The following is a 22,370-nucleotide window of genomic DNA, read 5'->3' as shown; positions in this document are numbered from 1 at the left end:
ATGACTGACTCTGAGACACCTCAATACGTCAAAACTCAACCATCTACAATCTTTTTACTTTCATGACTTGTCCATGGTTTCGGTTTCTTGTGGTACGTTTAAGAGCTTTATAACATTTTGAATGCAGGACTTTACCTTGTAATCAAGTGTTTCTACACGGTTGTATTGGTAATTTTACTACTTGTAGTCTGTTTAAACATTTTTAAATTCAAACAAACATCCTGTGTGAGGCCACATGTGGAGCTGATATAATCCTCAAATTTGTTCAAGGCCTCTCTCTGCATTTGATTTCCTGCCAAATGTGCTAATACACCCTTAAAGTCGTGCCAATATCAAGGATCCTTCTGCTTCTAATACTGACACAGTTTGTGTTTTATCAACATATCACTATGGAAGAGTGTTTCTTACCTCGACAATGCTTCGCAGGTCCTGGACGTAGGTTCTCTCTGTGTCAATTATCTCCTGCACTACCCGGTCCACATATGTCTTGGGCGCCTGCACCTGACCGGTCCGCTCTCCCCCGTCTGGGCTCTGCTCAGGTTCCGAATGTTCTGTCACATTCTGCCCACTGCCCTGTTTCCCTTGTCCCCTCCCCGTGTCCATCCCTCCATCGTTTCTGTCATCTTCCTCCCGGCATCCCAGCTGCCGGGCGGGGACCAGTTCCAACCGAATCGCCCCGGAGTCCCGATCTGAGGTCACCGGGTTACAGTGAGGAGCAGTGACGAGGGTGGAGCGGCTGCCCAGCGAGCAGTGACTGTCCCGGGACGAAGCGGACGAGGACGTGGAGCTGTAACTGATTGGCCTTTCGGCGCTGTCGGGTGAGGAGTCCATGCTGAGGGCGGAGCAGTAGCGGGAGGAGGTGTAGCGGAAGGCCGGGTTGCGGAGGCAGCGGGCCTGTATGTCAACGGAGCTCAGGACTGAGCCGGAGTCCGGGACCTCAGGAAGAGGAGGCAGCACATCGGGCAGGTAGTTGTAATCGTCTACAGAGGAAACAGAGAGAGAGAGGAAGAGATTCTTTATCAGTCGGTGGGGTTCATGCAACCTCACACATAGAAACATGTTCACACACCAACTCCCTTGTTCATTTCAGTGAAACTACAGCAAAACACTTTACCATCAAGTGTCAAGTGCATACTGGTGGAGAAATTTGCACAACTGGTCCAATTTACTTTCCAAGCAATTCGATGAGCAAGACAGTTACTGTGTGTTGCCTAGAGAGTCTTCCAAAGCTGCACAGTCCAGCTTCAAATTTGAATCAACGACTGTATCCTGTCTTGGTGTCAAAAATATTATCGATTATCAGATCTGAAATGTATATATTATCAAAGTAAAGCACAGAATTGTACATAAGTAGCAACACATCCACACCGATGCAGCCCCTGCAGACACAATGGCTCTGCCCATTGCAATATTTAAATACACTGTTTGTGATGTATTGGTCACGATGCCTGGGTATAATTACTGCAAACATATATGACCACAGTCTAGACCTCTGGTATCTCTTATACATGCCTACGTTGGAATTCCTGTCCTTGTGTTTTCCAAATAAATGGTCACATATACAATGTTGCTGTCTGACACACAAAAAAACATGTAATGCGTTCGGTGGCTCCAGACGAAGCTGCTTGTAATCTGCAAGAGTGCCTCCAGTGATATCACTCAGTGGCTAAGTTGCATTGTGGGTATTGTAGGCGGAAAGCTTTTGAAAAGAAATAAAAAGGTGATATCTGGTTCTGCTGTTTCAAATCTGATCAAGGGTTTCAGATTCCTCTGGAGCCACAAAAGTCTTCATACTACTTTTTCCACATATGCTGTAGAACTCCCCAAGACCAGTAAAGACGCTTTAATGTGTTAAATTGGCAGAGTTACTCCTTTAAAGATCTTAGGCAGACAAACGAGTAATAGGGGCCATTAATCAGAGTGGACACAACATGGAGTACTACTATTTCATGCACCTGTAAAATCGTGTTTGTTTACAGTAATTACACGACACTCAAACTTTAAAGTCCCGTCGATTTACTGACACTGGAAAGTCTCACACAGAGCCGTTAAAATTCAAATTAAAAAGTCAAACGCTCGACAAACACTGACCCTGTATTTCCCTCGCTCCCACTAAATGCTAAAAAGACTCACTGTATGTAACGTCGGACACTTACAATACCACTTTCATATAGCCTTACAGTCTCTATCTGTTTGGCATCCCAATTCCTGGCATTCCAGCTGACCACAGTCTGACTGACCACCCGCCAAACGAGGGCCGCCAGCCCTCCCAGGTTTGTCCTCACTTCTACCCGAAGAAACATGTTGTGTACAAGGAGCTGAACAGCGAGAGAGAAAACACATACAAAGAAGAGTAACAGAACAGAACAGAACTGTGATTTGTGCGAGAGATAAATGTCTGTGTGTGGAAAAAAAACTGCGAAAGGGACTGAACTAAACAACAAGATTGACGGTGTGATGCTGAGAACACTCCACTCTGAGGCAATGAATGAAAGCCCTATTTTAAGAGGCAAGGTTGGCTGTTTGTGTGTGTGTGTGTGCAGATACAGGAGTCTATCTGGCGTCACGCCGGTGCCAAACTGGCTCACAACCTTGTGTCTGTGGAGAGATCCGTTAAGATATGATTACCAGCTCTCTCTCTCAAGGCCTCCCAGCCTGGCCAGCTGAAGTGAAACCACACATGCAACATATCAAACAGAAGCCTTCCAAGTTTCCTTCAACGTTTTCCAAGGTCTCGCTTCGCAGAAAGGCCAGCTTTCATGGGAAAAACAGGGAGAAAACAAACACAAGCAAGGGTAGGACAACCTGAGAGAGCTCCTCGTACCAGCTCGGTCGGAGTTTGACACGGGCCTCTATCATCAAAGCCCTGTACACCGGCGACCCTGCAGCTCCGGTGTTGTGGCAACACTGAGATTCAATGCACTATAGGACGGTGTCGCTCCCTCGCTGCCAGCAGCACCAGTTCAGCCTAAACCCCCGTCTCACTTCAAAGCGTCGGAGATCACAGACTCGCGTTCAAAAAACATGAAAGGTGAAACTGAGAACAAGCACAAAGAATCCCAGTACATATCCACTCTCTCACCTTTCAAACGGGTACCTCGGAGGTCTTTTTGCCACGGTGACAGTGCCTGTTCGACCGGCCTCTGATGGTAAGATTACAGGGTTGATTCTGGCAGCCACTGCTGTTCTGGTACTAAGTCAAGAAACTGAACCTGCGTTACCACACTTCAGATTTGATAACATTTTTTGCCAGCTTGAGGCACAAGTTTGAAACACAAGTTTGAAACACTTACAGCCCGAGCTCAGAGCGCCGGGGTAGTGTTGGTGTTCACACTGCTGGCACAGGAGTTTTGGATTGAGACAGATTGGGGCGAGCTGGTTAGCATGCTAATGACATAGACATCATGACGCCTGCTATTTCTTAAAATTCTCTAGATAATTTCAGAACATACTTTCAAGTTTTCAACCACAATTCTTATATATCGCACCTTTAAACACAGACCTTCTTTCAGACATTTAAACTGAAACCCACTGACTTCAGGAAGCGGATGTGCGAATATGCTAACTTATTTCCAGGTTTCAGGACTCATTCCTGCGTCGCTCTGTTCTTTTGTGGAGTATTCAGGCTAACCAAAACAATCAGCTAAACGAGCTAAATAGGCTTTAAAAGTCATTACAGCTGAGGGGGAAATGCAAAGTATCTTAGTAGCATCTTATCTTTATATTCTATTATTTGAACAATTCTTAATAAAAGAAGTATTGATAAGTGCACGTCCAAAGTCCAGAAGTCATGTCCCTTAAGTCCGTCCCGCTTCTCCTAACCATCGTGTTTTTCACAGGAATAGAAAAAGGAGTTCCTGGTTACATTGTTCCTCAGAAGGAAATGTTTTGAAATCTCGAAAAACAACTGCGTTGAGGGGCAGAGCCCGAGTCTGAAGCGCTGAATCGCAGCTTTTCTGCAGTTTTAATTTCGCTCCACAGCCGTGCCAAGAAAAGCAGGAAGGAATTGGAGCGTCCAAAAAACTGAAGTGGCATGAAAACTGGATTTTCCTCAGACAAGTTTGGAGCCGATTCATCGTGCGTGCGTCCATCCATCCAAATGTTTGCGCTCCCGGTGCCTGACCCACTTTTTTTTAACAATTACAGATCAGACAGGAGGAGGAATCTGAGGGCAGGAAAACAACGCACACACATAAACCAACAGCCTTGGCTTTTTGGATAAGCAACATGCTGCTTTTAAGTAACCGCACACAAAGCACAATGGGTTGTATTATATCACATACCGTAACATTAATAGGTAACTGACTCTTTGGCAAATCTATGATATTTACTTCCTTATCACAGTAGGTTATGTATGTAAATCACACTAAATGCATTAAGTTTATCGCTCCTCAGATAACACTAACCGAGCTAATAACTTAATGGTCCTCGCACCGGCTATTGCAGCTAGATACGGCTGTGCACATGACAGACAGTTACACACACACACACACACACAAACATACGCGGCGAGCAAACACAGAGAGGCCATGTGTTTCCGTTTGCAGTGAAACCCAAACATCTCAGAGAGAGATTGCTCCATCTTGTGTTTGCCCAGCCCCTCCTTCCCACCTTCCAGCTTCATGTTTGGGGCACACCCCGACCGTTTCCTGGGTGAACTGGCTCTTGGACACACACACACACACACTCGCTACACAGACACAGACAGGGAGCAAAGATGGCCAAGCTTTAGTTACCTCCTGTCCAGATTATGTTCAACCTGATCCTTGTAAATGATCTCTAATTATGGTCATAAGCACGCAGGTTGGGACTGTTTCTCCTCTGCGCGTGCGTGTGTGTATGTGTGTGTGTGTGTGTGTGTGTGTGTGTGTGTGTGTGTGTGTGTGTGTGTGTGTGTGTCCCTGCATGTGAGGATTAGGGTGGTGTGTGATAGCTGCGTTTCCTGCCAGGCTAGAGAGGGAGAGAATCAGTCGGAGCCTGAACAACCTGGCTTCAATCTCTGGCTTTCATTTAACTTGAAAAAGACAAAGAGCTCGGGCGCTTTAGTATTCGGCCAAGTTTAATATGTTGAACATCGAGGCTGCCTGGAAGGCAAACAGTGAGAACCAGACTGAAGACTGACAGAGTCCACAGAGGGTACAAAACACTGAGAGTCACATGTGGTGTTTTAGTTTTTAGGAGAGTGTGGTTCTCACAAGTAAACAGAACCCTTCTGATGCATTTTGATTAGAAAACCTTTACATTCCCGTTTATTTTGATTATTAAAATATGGATTAAAAAAATGACTAAAGGCAGAAATGTTATCTTTAAAGGAACATCTAAAAGTACGAACACTTAACGGTGCAATTTTTTTTTATTTTAGTCGAAAACAATCTCAAATTACCCAAAAGTTATTCACAGAATGTGATCATTATATTTAGATCATATACAATCATATATTAGATCGGGATGGACTCGTCAAGAAAACTGAGAAAAAACGTGCTCTGGCTGTGTCTGTTTATCCCGAGTTTATCAGACAGAAACATAACAGAGACAGAAAAGCCGCACACTAAATGCTGCTGGTGAGCGTTGCATTGCCAGGCTGTTGTGAGCTGTGCAGCCGACCTCCGCTCAAAACCAACGTTCTGTGTTGTTTCCTCTCACCACACAAGCTCTTCAATCCAGCACTCCCGAGCGCACTGCCAGCGTTTTCATGCCCGAACAAAAACATCATGTGGACACGGGCCCTTACAGTGGAATAAAGTGATGATCTTGAAGCAGGAAACAACATTTTTTGGAGGCAGGGAAACACAGAAATTCAGTGAGTGTTGAGTTGGATGTTGGACGATTACTTTCATTAGATCTTCTTTCATTCATTTCATGCTGATTATGTTCACCATTTCTGTCTTTTATCGTTTCACCTATAAAATGGCAAAGAATCTTCAAATTGCTTCTTTTGTCCAACCAACAAAGATCCTTCATTTACTGTCATACATGACAAAACAAGCGGCAAATCTTCACATTTAAGAAGTTTAAACCGACAAAAGTTTGATGTTTTTCAATGAAAAATAGCTGGAATGATTAACTGATTATCATACATATTTGAAGACTAATCGATTAATTGAATAGTCGCTCCAGCTCCAATGAATTAACAACACACTAATTTAAATTTAAACAGTTGATGTGCTGCTCCGACTGGGGCCTGAACACTCTCCTCCTTCGACGCCGTCACTCTCGGGCCACTCTACCTGTCCGGCCAGGTTTAATGACTCATGCTACACTTAACCCGTCCACTTCAGCCTCACACTTTACGGTCACCTGAAGTGCTCTTTACTCTGGAGTGGTCAGCAAACAGCTGTGAGCACCCTCGTCCCTTTACAGCCCCGATGGTCCTCAGAAGTAGCTCCAACAGCACAGACAGCTCTGTGAGGGCTTTGCGACGGGCATGTGAACATCCTCTCTGGACTTTTACACCAAAATATGTCAGAAATTATGTCATATGCAGATTCCGGAGACAGGACAGCTGCGTGTTTATTTCGAGCTGCGCGGCATCCCGTAATCATCGGGTTCAAGACAAGTGTAATAAAACGACAATGTGTAGTTCGCTGGGTCCAACAACAAAGCCTGCACGCGACTTCCAGGGAGTGTCCCTCAGCAATAAAACCCAGGGAAATCAAAGAGGGGACTTGGTACTGAAAAGACTGGAAAATACCCACTTGGTTTGGCTCCGACGGCTCACATTAGATTTGGCTGAACTTTGAAGGCATTTCTGCTACGAGCGAGGACCGAGTCGTGCAAGAGAGGGAACGGTTCAGGGTCGGTTTGGAGAGGATGAATGATTACAGCGGCCAACAAAAGGGCAGATACGCTGTTGGCTGGGACACGCCACAAAGACTTGGATGCAGTTTTATTTACGCTTATGCTGCTTGGCTCACTGTCAATGACATGATGTCCTTATTGTGTGTGTATTTTTTAATTTTAGATCGATCGAGTGACGCACATTAAGTGAGCAATGCGATGTGCTGATATTATGTGGTGTACTATGAAGCAGAAGAGATGGAAGGACCAGATAAAAGTGGAGGGGTCTGCTAGAATAATCTATGGATCTATGGATAAATTAAGACAAACAATAGATAAATATGATTGAATTTTTTTTCCCGCATCAAAATATGCAGGAAACAGCACTAAAAGGGTAGGAAATATCAGCGACAGATGGCTACTCAGTGCTTAGCAAGTTTGGAGCTGCGTTGGGACAAACTGAAGGTAAACGGCGAAATTTACAACCAGCAAGATAAACCTCGTCGAAACGCGACTGTGAGGAGTGTAAACAGCCTTCGACTCTTCTTATCTTCCTTCATGAAAACACCAAGAACAAAATGCGATTCCAAACACTGCGTTAGGAGGAGGTTGTCAAAATAATAATTTCAAAAGGAACTGCAGGCTTGGAGGCAAAGCAAATCTTCGATCTTTGACACACTGATCTGGCCGTTTGACCGACTCCTAATGGCCTTGACACTGAGAACCAGAGCCTATGGAACTATCTGCTTTATATCATTTGCCCCACCAACAAAACCAGGCCAGTTATTTTGAGAGGATGCGCAAATAAAATTCCCATCAGCATCATTTCCAACATGACGTCAGCGAGGACAACAGGCTCTGTCAGCCGAAAAAGACTGTCGCCTTTCTTCTTTCCATCGCTCCCCTTCCTTCCTCATTAATGCCGCTCGTACTAAAGTTTTAACGACATTCCGGCCACTTTCTCGATTCCTGCCGTTTTCTTTCTCCCTTCCTGCCATTCTCCTCTTCCCTCCTTCCTTATGATACATTCAAACTCAGAATATGTTTGGCAGGATATAAAGTAACTCCAAGTTCGCTCCACAGGACATTCCTCCGGGCTAAGACCATCCCTCTGCAAGCATATACTTTACTATGTAAAAATACACATTGACCAGCCCACTGTGTGTACGGCTGCAGACCACCGGGGCTCATATTTACACGCGTTCCTAACACTCCCTAATCACGCTCAAATTGCTGACATACATAATGATCAGGAGGGATATAAACCCTGCAGATGATCTTAATTGTCGCCTGAAGAGAAGTTTTAATTAAATTCTGAGAGCACATTCAAGAAACCCATTGGATGGAAGCTCCACTGACAACTGAGCCCATTTAAGACAAAAAAGGAGGCGGAGTTGTTCCAAATGAAACAGAATAAGAACAATATCTCCAGGATTTAAAAGGTGCACCATGTAGTTTTGTGCGAAGAAATTTGAATCGGAAGAATAAACAAACTCTTTGTTTTCATGACTGAATAAACTGAAAAACAGACTGACATGAAAGGACAACACAATTATATACGGTTTTACTTTGTTTGCATGTGGCGGACCCTGCCACCTTTCTAGCTTCTGGGGACCTTATTTTCCTCTGAGCACAGCTTGTTTATTCAGTTAAGGAACATAATAAATACTTCTATGTTTGTATAATAACCTCGTTAATATTGTAACTATTAAAATTTAGACTTTGAATTTCGTCTCCAGAACTACGCAGTGTCCCTTTAACCAGACAGGACTTGACCACACACTTCGCACAGCTCCTCTAATCAGCCTTGTTTGTCCGTGTGTGTTCTTGTTTATTCTGCAACAGGCCTACCAGATGGCGTTCACTGCCAAGCAGCTTGTTGCTGACTTTACGGTCCTGGTGCATTTACATTGTAACCGAATCCAGAGGTTGCTTTGATGGCAGAGAAGAAGAATTTGTTATTTTCATAGCACTGGAAGTCAGAGGCGAACGTAACGGCGGAAAGATGAAGAAAAGAGCGCATGTGTGTCTCCGAGAGAGAGTGAGAAATGAGGAGGAGAGCACCCAGAGGAATGAAAGTAGGAAGAAGAGATGAGAAGAAAGGGCCAAAGGTCAAACACCACCCACTCCCTCTTTCCTTTTTCTCTTTTCCATTCCCCACTCGCTCATTTTGAATCCCGCCTTTTGTGGAACTCAAGCCCTCAGAGGTTCCTCTCTCCATCTCAAACCAATCAACCGAATTCCCCCCAGCGCCCTCGTCTTCACACCGTTTTCTCCTGCAGCGGCACAATGAGGCGCCTCAGCCCGCGCTGTCTGTCTGGCTGCGGCCTCACAACGTCTGCCGCGTCCACTTAAGGTCAGTCTCTAGGTTTTCTGATAGAGACGCAGGCCTGATCTCAACTGACGCTAAGGGCCTTAAAGTGTCACTCGGGATTTCACACCGCGGCCGGACGACTGCAGCGGCGCGGGAGGCGGAAGAAGAAGAGAGGACAGAGGTTGGGATTCGAGACGGGGAGGCGGGGTTTCCACCGAGCAACTTATCACCGGACCGACAAAGAGCCGTGGACATACATTATGATGCAGATGTTGCGGAGAATGGAAGGAGAAGGAGAAAGTAAGGAATGGAGAAAAAAGCATTTCAAACATCTCCGCAACAACACGTCACGACTGGCAAAGACGGAAGCTTCAACTTGACGTGCGACTTAATAGACTCCTGCGGCTTTCATTGCCTCCCGAAACGCGGTTAAAGTAAACACACACACACACACACAGCTGGGAGGCTAATTGGCAACAAATGGCGTTTTTTTTTTTTTTTTCTCATGATCGAGCGAAACCAAACAATTAAACATCCCACAGGGTTTTTATATCCACACCTTCTTATCTTCGCCCACTGTTTACGAGCAGTGGAGTTTCTGTGTTTGGACATCAGCGAGGAATGCTGATGTAAGGCGTACCGCTCAGCTGACAGCACCGGTGTTTAGCCTCCTGTGGGAAAAAAAAGAAATGTCCACCCCGCAACACTTACACCTCCCTATTTTCAGACACTCTTCACACCCACCCTTGGGACACCCGCGCGACCTGTCCCGCACACACCCTTGGCCCTCCCCTCCGAGTGTGACATACTAGCCTCATTCTCTGGATGTCAGCCCGGAGAAAAACGCTTGCCTGCCGGACTCTGCATCCACATCAGTCACTCTCTTGTTAGCCCTCCTGTAGCTACGCGTGCACTTGCTTGATTGTATGATTGGAACACTATTGATTTGTTTTCATATTACTCCGAAGGGACCTGCCCCCCCTTCACCACACCCCTCCACAGGGCTGCAGCTCCTCGCACGTGAGCGCTCGGGATGGGGGGCAGATGTCCTCCACCTCCCCAGAGGACTGGGGCGAGCAGGGTGGGAGGAGGAGGACGGAGGGGTCCATTGTCTCTGGCACCTCTAAACCAAAGAGTTTGCACTAAACAGTAATTATTCCCCCCCTCCTCCTCCTCTCCTCTCTTCCATCCCCATTTGTAGCCACCCCCCAACTGCTGCCCTCAAGGCTCTAATTTGGGTCACAGGCAGCAGAATGGCATTTCAACACTCAGTCAAACCTACACCCAGCAAGAGGACGCCGACACATGGGGTGGCCTTAGAAAAAAAAAAGAGGAATACAGTAACAGTTCTTTTCGGGGAAAATGAAACACACAAAAGCCATCTCTTGAAAAAAGTTTCTGGCATTAAACTGCATCCAGAACAACCAACGAAACAACATTTATAACTGTGAAAGAACAGCAGAGAGGCAGTGTGCGCCACCGTCTCAGCATCATTAGGGCTTTCTTGCGGGAAAGCAAACACGCTCCCTTCAACGCCAGGGGTGAGAAAACAAACCAGGAGACGCTGTTCATACAACTGTGCCGCTGAGAGACGCAGGGCGAGGAGACGCTTCACATGGTGCTGTCAGCTGAGGACAAAATATCACTCATACACACACCGCACAAAAAGAGCCACCACCAGTGACTCGTATGAAGTTTGTGATTGAAGTTTGGCCACATGCCACTTGAGAAGAACCACTTTTTATACTTTCTCTGTGGTGCAACACGTGTTATTAAAGGTGCACTATGTAGTTTAGGGGAAGAAATGTAAATGAGATGAAAAAGAGAACCTCAATAAACAATCTCTCTTTGTTTTCATGACTGAATAAACTGAATAAACAAACTGACTTTAAAGCACAACACGATTTCATACTGTTTTACTTTGTTTATATGTGGCGGACCCTGCCACCTTACCAGCTTCAAACAGTGTTCTGTGGACCTTGTTTTCATCCGAGGACATCTTATTTGCTCAGTTATGGATAAAGTTTGTAGAGTGACCTCATGAATAGTGTAAATTCTAAAATTCTGAGTTTGCATTTCTTGTCCATGACCACACTGTGCCCCATTAACTCTCATTTTTCAAACAAATACTCATTCATTGACAAATTGTTCAACGGAATTATGGTTTAATCCTGTTTTGATGGGGTTTGCAGACATGACAGCTGAATCGAGTCCCACAATCACTTCTGGAAGAAACTTTAATCAGATCACGCTGGGATACATGACTGAATATATTTGATAAAAAAAAGAAAAGAAAAGAAAAAGCTCTCTCTTACCAGTAGGCATTGTGGCTTGGCTCTTCTTCAATAGAAATGAGGGTGAGTGAGGTTGGAAAAGGAGCGCAGGTTTTAAGGGAAAACCGAGCAGGTCACATATCCAGAGTATTCCAAGCAGTATTCCCAGCAAAGTGTTGTAAGAAAAAAAATTCCCTTTAGATTTCCGAGATTCTCTCAGTCATTGTGAATCCTTTTTTGTTCTTCTGGGAGCAAACGTGCAAGTCCGCTCCTCCAAAATATACACCGGAGCCCAAAACTCTCAAACTCTCAGGCTAAACCACACACACCAACACACTCCTCTCTGGGTTTTCTCTCACTTCAGTTTGATCTCCTCTGTCTGAATGCCTCTCTCCCTCCCTCTCCCTCTCTCTCTCTCTCTCTCTCTCCTGTGGCAACACATCCACTGCCTGCATGTGTGCGTCTAAAACTGTTCATGTGTGTGTTTGCATGCCAGTGTGTATGTGTGTGTGTGTGTGTGTGTGTGTGTCAGAGTGAATGGCCTCTGCTCTCTCCGCTGCTCCCTCCCTGCTGGGTATTCCCCTCCCCCTGACTCCTCCTCCCTCTCTCTCCTGCAGCAAATTACAAGGAGCTGGGAGTTCCACATTAAGTGCCTCCTCTCCTCTTTTTTTTTTTTTTGCTCCTTCTTTTATCTTTCCCCCTCTCTCCTTCAATTCTGTCTCTTCTACCATCGTTCCCCAAAATCAAACTTTTTAGCTCGGCCCTAGTAAACGCTTGTAGGGTCTGGCGACACCTTTTGTGTGTGTTCGTCTGCTGCACGCTCAGCAGGCAGCTGAACTGCCACTGTTAGCGCACAGCTCCAGAAATCACACACACACACACACACACACACACACTTAGAGAGAGGCAGAGAGAGGCGGAGGGGGTGGTGGTTACGGCTGATCAATAGGCCGGGTGCCAGCTCAAACAAAAGCTACTCGTCCACTGCGAGACACTGCACCGCTCATTGTGTCCCAGATCAGAGGCAGGCTGACTGAATGGGCGCACAAAATGTCAGAAGTGGGATTCAGCATGTACATGAACATCAGCCAGGGGTTCGCATCCATCCGGGCTTGTGTTAGATTATTTGTTTCACGTGTTTCAGCACCCATACTAATGTGAAACGTCTTCTTTAATCCTTTACCTTGGGGGAATTAACTGTTAATGTGTCATCATCCTCAGCACTTTTACAGAAAGCCTGCATCACAAAATTGAGGTGTGGGGCATTTGGTAGCCGTAGGAGGGTTTGATTAAAGGCACTGCTGAGTTGCATTGTGGTAATTGTAGGATCGGTTCTGGAGCTGTACTCACACTAGGGCCTTAAAGACAGGACACCTCGCCCACTGCTGCCTCAACTGTGACCATTCCTTAATCTTAATGACAACTTTTAGAGTGCGTAGCTAAATCAATGGAGTAACCCTTTAAAGGTGCAGTGTGTAGGATTGATGAGGACTACAACCTAATTTCCTGAAAATAAGAAATAAGCATACATTTCTACAGAGGGAGTGGAAGTCCGCCATGTTGCACCTCTACGTTTCTACAGTGGCCCAGCAGGGACAAACCAAATATTGGCTTAAGAGAGGCCCATTTGCCTCTTTCACAATTTTAGCATCTATCATAGGGGTGGGTGCGATGAGGCGTACTCAGTTGGTTGCAATCTGTAATGACAACGAGGAAGAATGCTGAGATTTAAGATAAGAATCTGACCAAGTGTTCAATGCCAGCCTTTGATACTTGACAATTTCCAGTGTCTAAGTGTACGGATTTTTTAAAAAGTACTCCAAAAGTACTGGCTATGCGCTGGATATGTCTACAGGTTGTAGTCTGACTCATTGGATGTTTAAAGCCTGCAACTCCTCGACCTCCTCATTGAAAATGGCAAGTTTCCATTATCCTAATCCGCCTAATCCAAACCTGCACAAGTTTACACCTCTCACCTTCCCTTCTTTCAGGGATTCAGACATCTTAATGTCCGGGTCGGCTTGCCCCTCGTGCAAAGAGCTCCTCTACACTATTTTCCAGGGGCACCGTCACTAGGTTAAGCATGGGCCAAAAGGATGTGATTGGTTTGAAAGAAATACAAACGAGCAAAAGAGGTGGTCTGAAGTGAATAATGTCAGAAAGCGGTTATAGTTCAGAACAGGCCATGAGCCCATAAGGAAGACACACGGGAGACAATAGGCCCTCAGTCTCGCGCACTAAAGCAAATGTGTTGACTATTAGTTGTCGCTCTCTAAAGACAGGGACTGGTCCCAGCAGCATGGGGTCCAGCTAACACCCCCCCCTTCTCCTCATCAATACAATAATAAAGACCCCCTGGACTATCCTCACACACACACACACACACACACAGAGCAGATCCCAAGAAGCACGACCCCTCTCTCTAATGGTCTGAGGGTCCGATGAACCACGAAGCCCCTAGACCTCCTCTCCGAATCTAAACACGAGTCCCCCCTGCCAGCTCCACCCCTCACACACACACACACACACACACACACACACACACACACACACACACACACACACACACACAGAGTACATAACGAGCACCTCCAGCTTGGCAAACACACACAGGGAGGGAGTGCCTAAACTCCTCAGTTCAGCCAAGCATGACCTGTTGATGACAGAAACCTACAGCGGCAGTCCGGCTTATCTGATGCCCCCTGTTTGCTCCGACGGCCTCCTGCGACACTCCGACCACGGAAACAATACTGCTCCTCTTTTACTGGATATGACAACCTCTGCATGAGCTGCAACACATGTAGACTAAGTGCTTTAAAAAAAGGGGGGGGGGGTGAAAGGGACGACAGGAAGGCTGAAATATTGATAAGGATCAAAGATGAGCCTGAATGTTTTGGCTGCAGGTTTGACCCGGCAAATGACAACTCATCCTGGCAGACTGTCTGACGTAAAATATTAGAAATGTCACAGTCTCCTTCCTCGGTTTTTGCCCGAGAATTGTAAAGAACCAGTGTGTCATATTGTGTTAGGGGGCAGATAAGAAGATTTATGACACCATTGTCTCAAATGTTTCAGCACACCATATTAATGTGACGCTTGTCTTTTAATCCTTTTACTTTGGGGCATAAACTGTTAACATGTCGTCATCATCAGGTTTTTTTTTTTTGGTTTTTTTTAACAAGCCTGCATTGCAAAATTGTGGTGTGGGGCATTCGGGAGCCAGGGGAGGGTTTAATTAAAGGCACAGCTGAGTTGCACTGTGGTAATTGTACGATGAGCCTGACTCACAGGGAGTTATAGCCGAGCTGAAACTGAAGCCAGAGTGACATTTGGTTCCCCATATTTGCGTGTTTCCCGTTAAAACGCTGAGGTAGGGAGGGATTTGGTATTATCTGAGGGAATACAGTACCAACCGGCTAAACAGCAGCCAAACTCCAGCTCAATATCTTATTCCCTATCATCACGCTGGACGCAGTTGGTCTCGGAGTTTATCATTTCCCTCCTAACTCAGAGCACAGATTTCCCAACAGACCCCCCCCCCGTTTTTTTTTTTTTTCTAAAGGCTATCAACAAGCCATATAACAAGGCAGTAAGACTCTCTCATGCACCCAGAATAGGAATTGATGGTTTGAGAGTTTGAGGGGTTGCCAAGATGATCGGGGCTCAGAGCGCCGTGGTGGTCACTATGACGGCAGTTGAGGAATTCATCTCCAAGGCAGAGTGGCATGTAGAGAGACATCGAGAGAGAGAGAGAGAGAGAGAGAGAGAGAGAGAGAGAGAGAGAGAGAGAGAGAGAGAGAGAGAGAGAGAGAGAGAGGGAAGGAGGGAAGGAAGGAAGGAAGAAAATGCTTATTGTTAATAAACCACTCCATTCCTCATAACACTCAGGCAGTGCAAACAGCGAAGCGGGGCAAAGGGTTCATACACACTCTATTTAACTTTTACTGCCCACACACACACACACACACACACACACACACGCCACACAATCGCTTGTTTTTCCGACCGCATTGTAAACTTAAAAAGTCCGCAGCCTCTTGAAAGTGCTTTAGTGCACGAAGAGTGTGTGTGCAATCAGAAATAAAAAAAAAAACTATCCCCAACCACTTAAGCATGTCCTGGAGGAAAGGAGGGCTGCAGGCGAAGGGAGGCGGAGATCTTATTTGATGGTTGTTATTGCAGCGGGCAGCTCGTGTGTGTGTTTGTGTGTGTGTTTGCATGTGTGAAATCAGGTGCAAACACTTCCTCAGGCAGCCCGACAGCTTCTTCATTTTCTCAGCTGTCCATGGTGTAAAGTGAGGACGTTTCTGTGGTAACGTATGCAGCACACGGCGGAGAAAACGGGAAGAGATTCAGACTGAGAGAGACTGTGACTAATGGCAGGAGTTTTGTGGGTGGAGGGGTCATTCATATACAGTTTCCCCCTCCCTCTGTGACCCTGTCCGTCTTTGTCGCTGGTGAGATGGATCATCTGCACACACACTCTCCTTCTTTCTTTCCTCTCGGACTCTTTAAGTGTCACAACTCTTGAAGCTTTTGTTCTTGCCGCCTGAGCTCTTCATTAACCCCCTGAACGAACAGTTTTGTCCCCCTTTTTTAGCCCCTCTTAAGTAACACCAAGGTTGGAAAATATAATTCCTCGCTGTCTGACAGTAACGTATACATACTCGATCATTTGTCCTCGCTCTCCAGGACGACACATACAAGTGTTTTCTAAACTGAGGCCACAATCATCAGAGAATTGTTAGTCTGTGCCTTCCAAAACTGTTCCCAAAAAATGTGGAAAGAATTTGGTTTGGGTTTCAAAAAGGAATTTGGTTATGTTTTGTGAAAACCAGCCCTGGGGTTACAGTAATAACCACAATTGTAAGGGTTGTGGAACGAGCGCAGACATCCTTACAAAAGTTCCTTGAGTCTTTGTTGGAAATTGGAAACAACCAACTGTCTCCTGTGTTAAAGATCCATTGTTTTGTTGACATGTCTGCCCACCCCGTGTCCTCCTGATGCAGGCTGACGATCCCCTTTACTCACTCATGTCATAATAACTACAGCCGGGAGACCGCTTTGTCAGTTGAATGTAAAAATATGCTGAAATTATGAACATTTTAATTTCTTTGGGAAACATTCTCTCCGCATCAATCCTTCTCTCACTTTTTTTATGTTTACACTGAAATATTCAGACTCAAGAGTCCATGTTCTCTGTCCATAGCTATTAAGGCCATATTAAAACCTGGTTAGCTTAGCTTAGCATGCTAACTATAAACAGCTGGCCTGACTGTCTGGAGGTAACTACCAGCATTCATACAAAAAAGCCCAAAACAACGACTAAGCACAACAGTATGTGTATTTCAATGTCACTGTAGCACCTTAAAAAAACTTGGGTCGTACAATTGGTTGTCGCCGCCAATTTTTCATGAAACTAGCCAGGTAGCTAGCTATGCAGAAGATCCCATTTTTAATCTCTACCATGAAGATCTTTTTGGTCAGAATTTCTCAACTGTAGCATGTAGAAACACAGGTATACCCGCTGGTATTCCCATTGATGGCAACTACATCCGGATTTGGGCTTTTAATGAGAAACAGAGCGATGGAACCAGGCTATCATTTTAAACAAATCATCCTGACGTATTTGGCAGCGATATTTTGCGATCTCCACTAGAATTTCAAATAGTAAGGGTTGCTCGGTTATTCCAGAAGCACTTTTTGTTAGCTTTGTTGAGAATCTCTTTACATCCCGACTCCAATCACTAAATCAAAAACCGCCAACCGGGTACCACAAAGCACGCAGCCCCTGCACCCAATGCATGAGCCACTGCTACAACGACACACCTCTGCAGCGGCTAACGTTAGCATAAATCACACAACTGCAGTAACCGTCGTGCCGAGTAGCTTTTTCAGACTGAGGTAAGTCAGCGACGCCTATTTTGCCTTTGTTTGCATGATTGTGGCATTTCCGAATCTAACAGAGTCATTTGTTTCTCTATCTATCGGTCTTAAAAGTTAAAAGAGTGTTGAACAAAAGGGAACTAGCCGCTAATACACCTTCCAGCTGGCCAGTGAGAGCTACAGAGCAGTCCACGTAGTCCCAGGAGAGGAGGTGGGATTTTTTTCCGTTTGGATACTTTCAAAACTTTGCTTGCTTTTGCTGGTTGATATAGTCTTACCAGCCCCATCTTTTAGCTCTGTGAGTATAAATTACAGACATCCACTTAACTGCTGTCTTAGTCCTAGTCCTAATTGTTGATGCATTGCAGCACGCTTGTAACAGCACCTCTGCGTGTCTGCTTAGATAATCAGACTCCATGTATCGTGAGTGGATTTCTGGATAACAGCCAGTAAGAAGCCTTAAGCATGTTCCGTGCTGATGCCAATATTATCCGTGTAAAATCTACTATCCTGATTGACTGTAATAACCATTATTGATTTTCCCCTTTGCCAGAATTATGAGATTTCCAGAATCCTGGATGGTATTCCCTCTGGGCCACAGCAGTCTGTTCGCAGTGCCGGGACAAGTCCAGGAATTTCTGACTCTGGCCAGCCAGAAGTCTGACTGGAGCACTGGTTTCAGCTTATATAAGAGCAGGCATCCCTCAAATTTGGAGGAGCCGGAGGGAGAATCCAGGGAAAAAAAAAAAAAAAAAAACAAGGAGCGTCTTCGCCATTCCAGCAGACTAAACAACAGTGCCACACAGAAATAACTACAGCTGCTACGTCAACAACAACAAGGTCAACAGCCGCAGCTAATGATAGAGCAGGGTGGCAACTCCGGCCCGTAGAACAACCCAGGAAAAGTATTTACGATGGGAGATAATGTCAGGATTCGTCTACGCAGTGAGTCGGTATTCACATTAGCGGGGGCAAATAGGGGAGGAGAGACGGGGGAGAAAGAGCAGAAAAACAGGTGGTTTACGGGAATTATAACTTTCAATTCCTGCAAGTGAATATCATTTGGCCGTGGGGATTGTGGACAGATATTTCTTTGCACATCAACATTACAAGAAGCAACACACTGGCCCTTAATGTGTGTTGTCTTTTCTTTTGTTTTAATTCAGATCTCCCATTTTTAATCACTCCAGTTCGCTAAGTGACACATATATTTGTTTGTGTAGCATACTGTAGAACTGACCGAAAAGTAAGTGTCCCGATTCTTAAGGGCGATGAATTTGTGTGTGTATATATATATTCAGTGTAACTGTGTGTTGAGTGAGTGTGTGAGCATGTGTGGCGGATATATGGAGGAAGCTGTGTTTGGCCTCAGATTAAAATGCAGGACAAGGGTCCTGCTCCAGGAAAGGAGACCAGCAGAGTGGAGACAGAGGGACTTTTCTCCCATTAGGGAAACACGTGACTCTTACTAAAATAACATTTACGTACCGTTCACCTATTCTATCTCCAATATAGCATGAATATGAAATAAAATATTACTTAGATCCATGTTATTGTGTTACATTTGCAAGATTTATGTCATGGATTTTTCTTAAGGCAAAAGAATAGATCTGAAAGCCATTTTGATATATATTTAGAATTTCCGAAGGTGTTTAAAGGGGCGTTACGTAGTTTTGGAGAAGAAGTTCAAAGTCAGAATTGTAATATTTGCAATATTAATAAGGCAGAAAACTAATTTCATAGCTGAATAAAGAAGCTGTCCTAAGAGGAAAATAAGGTCCAGTAGACAGTTTGAATCTAGAAATGCGGTCCGCCAAATTTAAACTAAATTTAAAGTCAAACAAAAATTGTGTTTCCATAGTTTGTTTAGGCATTAAAAAAAAGTAGCCAGTGAAGATCTTTCTCTTCTGATTAATGATTGTTGTATGTCTTGTTTTGTTTTTGTTTGTTTTTTTTTGTTTTTTTTTCTTTATTTCTTTCTTTTCTAACTTAATATAACTGGGAGCTGTAAACTGAATTGCCTGTATGGGATAAATAAAGTTTTCTGAACTGAACTGAACTAAAATGTCTTCCCTAAAATTACATAGTGCACCATTAAGCAACCAAACCCTATAAAATGGTCGACAATAACGTCTATAACAAGTATCAGAGAAAGTGAATCCAAGAATTTATGAACTTTGAGCATTATCATCAATCAATCGGTCACTCCCAATCAGTCCCATCTAACATACAAGACAACGTGACCACGTTTTTGAAGAAAGGAATTCAGACAACCGATAACAAAATGACTTCATGAGATAAATCTTAATGATTAACGTCACACATGACAACGAATGAGTCCATCCCATTTTGTCCGTGAATCTGTGTCCCTCAGAAAGCTGGGTGCTCCAGTTAGAGCTCCCAGAATGAGGACAGACCACAAAGGAGAACACACGTGTATGGGCGCACACACACACACACACACTCACACACTCACACACGCACACACACACACACACCAAACACTTTGGTAAGAGTTTGAGGTTACAGTACTTAAATAACACTGTCAAATAACTTACCAAGCAATAATTCATTATCAAACTTTCTCTGCGACCTCTATTAAAGCCTGAAGACTAATCTTTCTCACAAAATAAAAAACTGAACACTAAATCAGGCTCAAATCAGACCAGACATAACAAACACACCTACAAATGTTGATTGTCCTCTCATACACAGACTTGAAAGCATTATTATTATTATTATTATTACTGCCGAGCTCACCGCTGACTCCCAAGCTTAAATCCAAACTGGTACTTGTGCTTCATAATTAGACAAGTGGGCAGAGGTGGCATTAGAGTTAATTGAAACTTTGGAACAAGTAATTGGAGGTCAGGCTGGGTTTGGTGGAGTCGACCTCTGCAATTACGATTCAATAAAGAGCTTTAAGGAGGGAAGAAACTCTCCTCTGTGGCGTGCGATGGAACCAGTTCTCGCATCCAAAAACCAAAGACAACCTGTCACTCACCTCACAGAGACCATTCCCCACGATTTAGCCTTTCCTCAGCCGCTGGTATCCCAGTATCCTGTCACAGGTTAGATCCATGTCCAGGCATTTAAGAAAAAAAAAAAAAAAAAAAAAAGGGTTTCACACCAGTACATGTGCCGTCTTAGAAACGCAGACTGACTCAGAGAGGTAGGCTCGTGTCAAGGCGGCCCGGTCCGTGGTCCACCCCTCTATGAGGTCAGTTCAGAGAGAAAGAGAGAGAGGAAAGAGGGGAGAGAGAAAGAGAGAGAGGGGGGAGCAGATGGAGGCAAAAACGCAACTGAACTGACTGCCCAGTGGGAGGGGAGGGGGGAGAGACAGGGAGAGAAGTGCTCGCACATCCAAGCAGCCCACTTCCTGACCAATTACTGCTGCAAGACTAGTCTCTCTCCCTCTCTTTCCAACTGGACCCTTGCTCTCTCTCTCTCTTTTTCTCTCTCCCTCTCTCTCGTTCCTCTCTCTCTCTCTCTCTCTCTCTCTCTCTCTCTCTCTCTCTCTGCTGCAAGAACTGGAGAGCAGCCAGCACTGCAGGCGACACTGGTGACAGAAATCACACTGGGAAAAAAAGAAAAAAAAAAAAAGGCGACAGGAGCCGTCATCGAAACTGTGACGAAGAGACCGAATAGAAGGGGGGGGGTGATCGAGAGATACTGATGATTGAGAGGAGAGGGGTGTGGGTGGGCAAGACAGGAAGAGAACAGCTGATGCAGAAGAGGAAAGAAAAAAGAGGGCAGCGCAAGGACGAGCCGTCTCGTCTAACCCCGAAAAACACGACAAGTGGGTCACATTGCATACAGGATCAGTCTGGAGCCTCTGTTTTTCTTGCTCTCGAGTCCCCAGAGCCACTTTCAATATCACAGCTTCTTGGATATAAGAGGTCGGGGTCAGGGGAAGAGGTTAGACTACCCAAAAACAGCCAGAGAGCAAGAGATCACAGAGCTCAGAGCTCGGCCTGCTGTGAGCAAGCCCCTATGAGCACACACAGAAAATATCCAGCAGTCGTTCATTGTGTGTGTGTGTGTGTGAGTAAGTCGGTCATTGTTCTGCATCCTAACGGAGCAGGATGGAGGAAAGTCCCCGTTCTCGGAGCCAGCGGCTGTTGTTCCTGCCTCCTGGTAGCAAGGCTTCCTGGGATTGATAAAGCAGCTCCTGGCCCCTGTCAGCACACACACTTTCTCACTTCCATGGTTTCCCCGGTCTTAAAAGTTTTTTCCAGGGAAAACAAAACCGCACGTGGTGCTCCTGTGCGGTCGCAGACGTTGGCAAACATTGACCTTTGATAAGGAACCCACTAAAACGCACTTAACCCTAAAATAAAAATGACCTAAATCTTCGCGATCCGCACACGCACAATAGAGCATGCAGTGACTTTTAGCGTCAATCAACATGAGGGACGTGTTCAGCCCCCGCTGTCTGTGACCTACTGTAGCAGTGACCAGTGACCACACAAACAGGGCCGATGTGGGTCAGCGATTATTATCCTAACCTGGATAAACCCAACAAACCCAGCGGCGAGCCTTTGTAACCCAACACAACACCTTGCACTTTAAAAACACACCGAGACAAAGACGGACGATAGCACCGTGTCGAGGAAAAACAAGCTGATAGCCTCCTGCCAGTTCGGTCGCCCTTATCTGTGCTTTTACTTTGCTTCAAGGACAAGATGGGTGGAGTTTACTGCAAGTGTCAGGTGGCTTGTCAAACACAGAAGAGTAGACGAAACTGACTTTTCAACAGTCTCCTGTGATTGTTTGAGTTATCGCTGACCAAATAATATATGATTACAACAACAATTAATGGCGGAGGTCATCTCTAAAATCGTATTCATTCTAGGTATACACAGTGAGCCATAAACAATAGACGAACAGCATATAAACAGGTTCAGCAAAGGTAATGCGATCACTGTTTGAGGCGAAGGTTAGGGCCAGTTTGTTTTCCATTTTTCTGAGAAACATCTGCTTGAAATTTCAAAAGGAAAATCAACGGCAGAGCTGAAGATATGAAACAAGTAATCGGTCGATCAATCTGCAGTGATTTTGATCGTTTCACAGGCAACCAGAATCACCGCATCACGGATGAAACCTCCGCGCACAAGTCA

At 45.1% G+C, this 22,370-nt stretch overlaps 1 protein-coding gene across 2 annotated transcripts in view; it reads right to left on the bottom strand.

Annotated features, from left to right (window-relative positions):
• The window catches only part of LOC115573938 (pleckstrin homology domain-containing family G member 1), a 45,242-nt gene extending 24,506 nt beyond the window's left edge, over positions 1-20,736 (bottom strand). The window contains exons 1-2 of one of the 2 annotated variants that reach the window (XM_030405047.1): positions 20,255-20,736; positions 409-980 (exon numbers count right to left, since the gene is read on the bottom strand). In XM_030405047.1, coding sequence (XP_030260907.1) covers positions 409-831 — 423 coding nt within the window. In that variant the 5' untranslated portion in view covers positions 832-980; positions 20,255-20,736. Of the gene's footprint in view, positions 1-408; positions 981-11,406; positions 11,935-20,254 lie in introns of those variants that run through there. The other variant, XM_030405046.1, reaches the window with a different exon arrangement.
• Between the last annotated feature and the right edge of the window lie 1,634 nt (positions 20,737-22,370).

Source organism: Sparus aurata, chromosome 22 (genome assembly GCF_900880675.1).
Source record: "Sparus aurata chromosome 22, fSpaAur1.1, whole genome shotgun sequence".
NCBI classification, from domain to species: domain Eukaryota; kingdom Metazoa; phylum Chordata; class Actinopteri; order Spariformes; family Sparidae; genus Sparus; species Sparus aurata.
Note: the sequence above shows the minus strand (reverse complement) of the source record. Positions and strands in the feature narration are given on the sequence as shown.